The following is a 7,570-nucleotide window of genomic DNA, read 5'->3' as shown; positions in this document are numbered from 1 at the left end:
GAGTTTCTGGACATTTCTTATTCAAATTACCAAACACAATTTTTGTGTATCATTGCCTGCCCCTGATAAATTTCTGCTTACGTGACTGAATGCAATTTAATGATATGTTAAAAAAATTAGTCATTTTGAATTAGTCATTTTGAAAATTAGTCTTTTTTAATAAGTCATTTTGAAAATTAGTCAATATAAAATAGAAAATTAGTCATTTCGAATTAATCATTAGCCAAAAACTTAATTATTTGAAATCAGGAATTTGCATAAGCTAGGGTCACTTCCCCGAAACGTCTCTTGAAATACCTGAAATCCTCTAGACCAAATAGCCGAGCTCTTGACCAAACCCTGAGTTCAGTAATGTATAACAAGCCTACCAATCTTCGAATGTTTATTAATAAATCCTTCTATGTAAAATAAATGATTCTTCTCACCTTGATCCCTTGCCCCGGTGGCTACACGGATCGTGCTACCTTTGAAGAACGTTGTTTTTTACATTTCAATCTCCGATGAAAATGGCTACATTGAAGTTTGACGCGACGAAATTTGTTTCCGTGATTGGTTCCGAGAAAATGGGGTGGAAGGATGCTTAGTTGCCCCTTTTCACTTTTGGCTCTTATAAAGGGTACTAGAACTTGCAATTTCCAGTCAAATAAGACTTCTCCTAAAATTCTTCTACAATTCAGCTAGATATAATCACCCCCTGATGAAACAAAAAGCAAATAAACGTGCTCGCATGATGAAAACACAAAATCTTATAGATTAGTAGTTAGAAGATTGAAAATTCTCTTGCGGATGTTCCTAGGCATTCAGAATTTGAGGATGTAATTTACATCAGGATCGAATCCCTCTTGGTGGGACTTCCTTTTTCTGAAATTATGCAAATTTACTTATTCTACAAACTTTTTTGGAACTTTCAAACTTGACCATTTGTTTTCACATTTGGAATGAGCAGAAAGTGGAGATTCTTTTGAAGTATATATTGTTTCTAAAATTCTATTTTTTAGAGTTGTTGTTACTATTACATTTTTTTTTACCTCTAACTGTTTGACTAGCAGTGAACATGGCTTAGCAGAGGTTAATGAAACCTTTCACTGGCTGTAAATATTTCTCGTTTGAATTTTTCTTTTCTTTTCGCGAATCGTTTTTTTTTTTTTGTCCAGTAAAATCTGGCCAATGTGGTTTTGAATTTTGTTTCTTGTAATTTATGTTACCCCTGATAAGGACGATTCGTGAAAATAGCTGTGGCTATACCGTTTGGTAAATATAACTTACTTGTTTTACCCTACCAGCGTATTACAGCGCATATGGGGAATTGTTTTTTCCCCAGTACATGTCAACGAAAAATTGCGGTTTGGTTATAATGTGTTCTATAAGATATTACGTTCGGAAAAATTAGGGATAGTCATATTATTAATCTTGGGATGCTGTCACTCTAAAATAATTTGTAGTAGACGCGTGCCTAGTTAAGAAATTACATATTTTGATGTATATGTTTTCCTATGTCACATATTTATAACCTTATGTTGTTTCTCGTTTTTTCACTGACAAAGAAGCTCATGTAATGATGTTGTTTGGTTTTACTTGGGTCAATGCAGAGCTTTTTTACTTTGACTTTTTTGTGTTTCTCCTAGGTTTAATGTGACGACATCAATAAGCTTTCTTTTCTGTTAAAAGCTTACTTGTTGGCGGAGACGCTATTCCATTTCTTTTTGTAAAATTTAAGAGCCAAGGATTATGCTTGGGGCCCCCACGCATAATCCTGGGGCCCCCAAGCATAATCCCCCCCCAAGTTGGGGGGGGGGATAAGATTACAGAAATTTTTTTCTATATATTTTTATTTATCGCATGATCTGAATAATATTTTGGACAACAACACACTGGCTCTCTCCAAAATATTGTTCAGGTTGGTCCACCCTGGTTTGGCTGCTGTTGAGCTTTAAAGGTACAAATATATAAGAACATTTGGGTCTTTTTTCCTTCAGTTTTACATGTTTAGCAACTCCTTATTAGTAAATAGTTATGATAAATATGCATTCTTTTTTATTCGAAGAAAGCTCTTCGAATCATTTTTTATTATAGCCCCCCCCCTTACCCAATTTTTTTTATACCCCCCCCCCCCCCCAGAAAAATGTCTTTACCTGGCTGATGTGGGTGTTAAGAATGTAGCCGACTAGTGTCAGCTGCTAGCCAATATTTAAACCTTTTTTTTTTCAGTGTTAAAAAATAGATGTCAAGTGAACTATAGATATTTGAAAATGAAGCTAGAATACAAAGAAATGGTTCAATTTTTATTTATTTATTGTTATTATTCCTACTCTACAGAGCGGCTTAAAGCAAAAGAGTATTTCTTGACTTTGTTGATTCTGCGAGTAAAATGAGACACTAAAAACCCTAGATGTTTCGGGCTTTCCGGGACCAGAACATATCAATACATAATAAAAACATAACAGACTATATCTAAACAACACCAATAAAAAAGAAAAGCCTTAGGAGGTAGAAGGGAAGATTTTCTTCATTTTCAGCCTTCGATGCCTTAAGGCACTGATGACTTTGTGGTAGTAGTCTACCTGAAACAGTAATTCGTTCAATTCAATAATTTAAATTTTCATCATTTTGTGAAGCGAGTGGATGGAGGCAGGGTACTCAAAATGTAAAAGTTTGTATGACTTTTAGCTTGATAGTTCATATGAGGTAAGGGGTATGTTCAATTTTGATAGAGTTTTGAATTGTAACTTTTCAACAAAAATTCGTAGTTGTGTAAGTATTGTGAATTTTCGTCTTTTTTACTCAACCAGTTCGTATAGATGTCGGTTAAAACTTTATGAAATTAATCTACACCTATGCAGAGGGGGAGGGAGGCTAGAAAATATTTTTTTATAAACACGAGGCAGGGGCGTCCCAAGGGGGACGGAGAGGGGCGTGCCGCCCCCCATCTTTTTCGGCATTCGGTAAAATTTTCGCCGAAGGTGAAATTTTCGGCAGAAAATTTTGCAAAATCGGCCGAAATTTAGCAAAATTCTTGATCTCTGCAAAAAATTCGGCATAAATCAGCTAGCGATTCGGTAAAATTTACGAAGAGCCCCCCCCCCAATAAAATGAGCCCGGGACGCCCCTGACACGAGGTGATTTGGATATTGCATGGTAAGAATGTACAAGAGTGGCTATTTTGAAGACGAACGAGAACCCAAAGGATAATAAGATATTCCTCATTTGATCTTTGTCTTTTAATTTGTATGTATAAGTCTGCATTAAATATCGTTCAGAGGTACATTAGAGCCTGATCGTTCCGCAATTGACTAACCGAATTAACTGTAAAGTCCTCAGTATATTCTTTTCTTTTCCAGGGCTACTGGACTGCTATTTGCACGAAAGGTGATATTGTTTGATTACCTGGTCTACTTTGCCTGAAAATTAGGCTTGACATCTATAGCTGTTGCCTTTGGGAATTTTGTTTACTGGAGCTGTTCAATTTTGAAGTGCTCTATAATTTTAATCTTTGTTTGCAGTTTGTTGTACTCTATACTTTCCCACATTGCTTGAGCTCTTTTTTTTCATTTTTGAATTATTACGGTGAAATTTGGTTTAAACTAACATTGATTCGTACAATATTAATTCTTTTTCTTATTATTTGATGGCGTCGCCATTCTCTAAGTTATTTCTCTATCAACTGGGTTTAATTCTGTTTATTTCGGGAGTGAGGGGGGGTTGATGGTTACACTAGCCCAAACTCAATTTGTATTGATCAATATCAATTTCGATACTGGCTCTGGTATAGAATATGCCTTCATAAATGCTATGGCGAGTAATATTTTCATATGGTTCAAATTCAATTCTAAACTAAAATTAAAATTTAATTCTGAATTAAAATTAAATTCAATTTAATTGCTGTCTATAAGCTTTTGTGTGTCCTCCCTATTTGAAACGAAAAGCGATACCAGTGGAGTGACGACCGGTTTTACTACATAAAGATTAAATTTAATGAACTTTAAAAAGAACCAAAACATTGATAAGACACAGTTTTAAAATTTTACAGAAGAAGCTGCTGCTCTTAGAAAAAGTGTGGTTACAGATACTAAAGTAGTGTAAAAACAAATATGATTAAGCATAATGAGTAGTTAAATTTGATTCTATAAAAGAATAAAAATGCCCAAATTCAGCAAAAATAGAGTTTTAAACAATTTTTGTGGAAAAATTTGGTTGTACTTAAATCAACGTAAAACTGTTAATTAAAGTTTAAAAAATATGTTCAAACTCACTGCTTAGCGCTATTAGTAAAGGAATCTTTTTTTTATTGGTAACAGAAATGTTGTACTTGTGTTATGTATTCCATAAAATTTCGGGAGATAGTGTAGAATCATACTTCCGTTGTTTCGGTGTAGCTCATTGCCTATGAACTAAGTTCAAAAACCTTTTCTAGTCTTTTTATTTCTGATTCCATTGTCATTTTATTGCAGCTTTATGTCCTACGCTATTACATTTCATTGATTTTTTCTTTTATTTAAGAGTATATATTCATCTACTTTATTTCGCTAGCAGTTTGGAAATTTGATTTGTTTTAAATTGTTTCTTTACCTAAACTGTTCTTGATGTCTGTCTGCTTAATATATTAAATCACAGCCGAACTTATTTCCTTTTTCAGGTAGAGAAATTTTTTAGGACACACCTGACCAGCAAGTCCAGATATGTTATTTACCCGCTTTACCCGGCTCACATCCATCGGGTGCCAAATGAAAATCATGTTGTCTCCGAATGGGGTTGAAATATTTCTGTAGAAATAATTTAAAGGAAGTTTGAACTTCATAGGCGAGGGCATAGAGCGAATCTTAATGGATTGGGTTGGCCTCTGATGGGTTGGTGTTGCGGTTGGTTGTTAGGAGTAGTACTAGTAGCAACTGGTACTTGAGAGTTTTTGATATTTTGAACAGTAAAAAATAAGAAATAATGTTCAGTACAGGTCTTAAGAATTTTTTTTTTGTTTACTAACTTGAAACTTTGTTGGTAATTTTTATTTGTGCAACCTTAGCATAGTATCTCCCGAGCAGAGGAAAAAAGTTGACTTTTGTAAAAAAAAAAAAAAAAAATAATGAACAGAAGAGAAAAAAAGCAAATTTTTAGATTTATTCTCTGAGGAAATGAACAGATTGGCTATTCCTTTTCATAGGCTAGGAGTTTTGCTGAAGGAAGAAAAAACTGCAAATCACCTAAACCTTTATTCGCACAAGATTTATTCGTCTAAACCTTTATTCGCAAACTTTTTTTGTTAGTTTCTGTAGAGATGATGTATAAAAATTCATTTTGATTTTTACCTTATCAACAGAATAAAAAGTTTCTTCCAGTTAAAAAATTGAGTTTGTATCAAATTTTGTTTTTATTTCCTCGCTGTCTAACCTAGTGCTTTCTAACCTCGCTTTCTAAATGTTTTGTTTTTGAAAAATAGATATAGCGTTTTTTTTTTGTTTTTTTAAGCTGAAATACGCAGTGGTATTGTCTCAAAAATCGGGAAAGCATCGGGCTCAACAATTACCATAAAATTTCTTGTACATTTTCGAGTAAACCTTGGGGAGGGGTATAATTTCATATTTATGATGACTTCGGAGAGAAGCGATTACCTTTGTGGACTATTGAGGGATTCAAAAAACTCGATTTTCTTTCTTGGAAATCAACAAATTTCGAGGACTCTCTGAAAACTTGGGGGTGGTAGAAGCACTAATCTAAATTCTGGGTCCGTTTTCATTTTTTAGCAATTGTGCAAGATAATCTACATCATAAAGCTCCTTAGGGATACATTAGAACTTGATTGTTCCTATGAAAACCAGCCAAAGTGACTGACAAGTCCTCAGAATGTTCTTTCATTTTCTTGGAGGAAAAGTGGATTACTATTTGTAGGATAGGTGACATTGTTTGGTTATGCATCCGTCTTTGCCTGAAAACCAGTCTTGACATCTTTAGTAGTCGCCTTGTAGAAATAGAGAGACGAAATGAGAAACAGCAGTGTCGAAAAAAACAAGAGGAAAAAACAAAGGTTTCTGAATGTTCCTACGGTATGTCTATGCTTAAAGATAGCAAACATAAAAGACAATTTTTAACAATAGCCGGGGCAAAACATAGTTGAAAACATACTTGGGGAATAACGGTAGAATGACATAATGGGATAGATTTTATTTTTATTTTTTGAAAGGCTTGTGCCTTAACTTTGTGAATAAGAATAGAATAATGATTTTTGGTAAAATTCTAGTTTAGGGCCTGTTTACTATGTTGAAATAAAACTCTCAGGAATGTCTCCAGAGTCTTAATGATTATCTGGGAATATATTTTTAAGCACCTATGTCCACTCATTCTTCCTCCAGAGGGTATTGGCCTTTCATGACCTTTAAAAGTCGTTGTGTTATAAAAGTATAGATGTAGACATGTAATGTATGCAGTCTTCTAAGCCGTAGAACTCGGAAGAGGGCAAACATAGCAGCTCGACAACAGATCCCTGAAGTGTATTTTTGGACATGGGTTCATTCCTGAAAGTTTCATTCGCTTAACTCGACTGTTCTTCAAGATAGCAAGTAGCCGCTAAACTAGGATTTTACCATGAATTTTTAATGAGTTAATAATTATTAACGAGAAGTGATCAGTAAATTCATACTTTCCGCAGTCCAGTTACTTGCACTCTGAAAATACTTGTGTGTCGAAGGCACTCTTTTTGGGCATCCAAAAAGATGCCCAAAAAGAGTTCTCGGGTTCTTAGGGCATCCAAGAAAAGTCGCCTCATCACTGCGGCCGCCCAGACATCCTCCTATTCAGGTTGAAGTAGATGCTTCGGTAGCTGCTTTGCAAGGTGTTTTTTAGGCGGCCTTTGGCAGTTGAGTTTTGGGCATGTGAATCACATGGCTGATGTATCTTTACTTCCGGTATTTGATAACTTCAGTAATCAGTGCAGGGTTTCCACCCCTAGTGATTTATCACTATTTCTAGTGATATTTTATATTGCCTAAACAAAAAAAACGACTAAATCAACAAGAAAAATAACTAAAATCTAGTAATTTTTTTCCTCACTGGGTGGCGACCTTGAATCAGCGACTGATGCATCTTGTGTCGTACAGTAGTGTTCGTTATTTTTTGGGTCCAATTGACATTTAGAATACGCTTTAAACGCGTATTTTCGAACGCTAAGAGCTTACCTGTTAATAATGAAAGGTCTTAAAATAAGTATGCATATATATGTTCCCTGTTTCATCTATCTTTATCCTAGGTATGGTAAGTTGCATTCACAATTTAAAGAAAAAAACATATACGAACAAATAGCAACCTAGTTTGGTACTTCCTATTCAAAAACTAAACTAAACTGCATATAAGATGACAATAAATCGAATATTCGTTGACTGAATACATGGAGATTATTTTATCCCAAAGCTATTAAAATTAATGTTCAAACTACCCATTAAGATATTATTTTGGCGGATAAAATGTACCGGAAGACGAAAGAGAAACAACGGTTCAAGGGAAAAATAATAGTTTTCATAAAAATTAATGCTAAGTTTGAACATTTTAATCAATAGCGATGATAAAAAAAAATAAAAGTTTTCGA

The 7,570-nt window shown here is 34.3% G+C and overlaps 1 protein-coding gene across 1 annotated transcript in view; it reads left to right on the top strand.

Annotated features, from left to right (window-relative positions):
* Pex23 (tectonin beta-propeller repeat-containing peroxin 23) overlaps window positions 1-5,201 on the top strand; it is a 112,016-nt gene extending 106,815 nt beyond the window's left edge. The window contains exon 22 of the mRNA XM_089096602.1: window positions 3,339-5,201. Coding sequence (XP_088952728.1) covers window positions 3,339-3,380 — 42 coding nt within the window. The 3' untranslated portion in view covers window positions 3,381-5,201. The remainder of the gene's footprint in view (window positions 1-3,338) is intronic.
* Window positions 5,202-7,570: the final 2,369 nt, after the last annotated feature.

This window comes from Artemia sp. Qi Xiang Cuo, chromosome 11 (genome assembly GCF_049724085.1).
Source record: "Artemia sp. Qi Xiang Cuo chromosome 11, ASM4972408v1, whole genome shotgun sequence".
In the NCBI taxonomy this organism is placed as follows: Eukaryota; Metazoa; Arthropoda; class Branchiopoda; order Anostraca; family Artemiidae; genus Artemia; species Artemia sp. Qi Xiang Cuo.
This window is presented reverse-complemented; position numbering and strand designations above follow the sequence as displayed.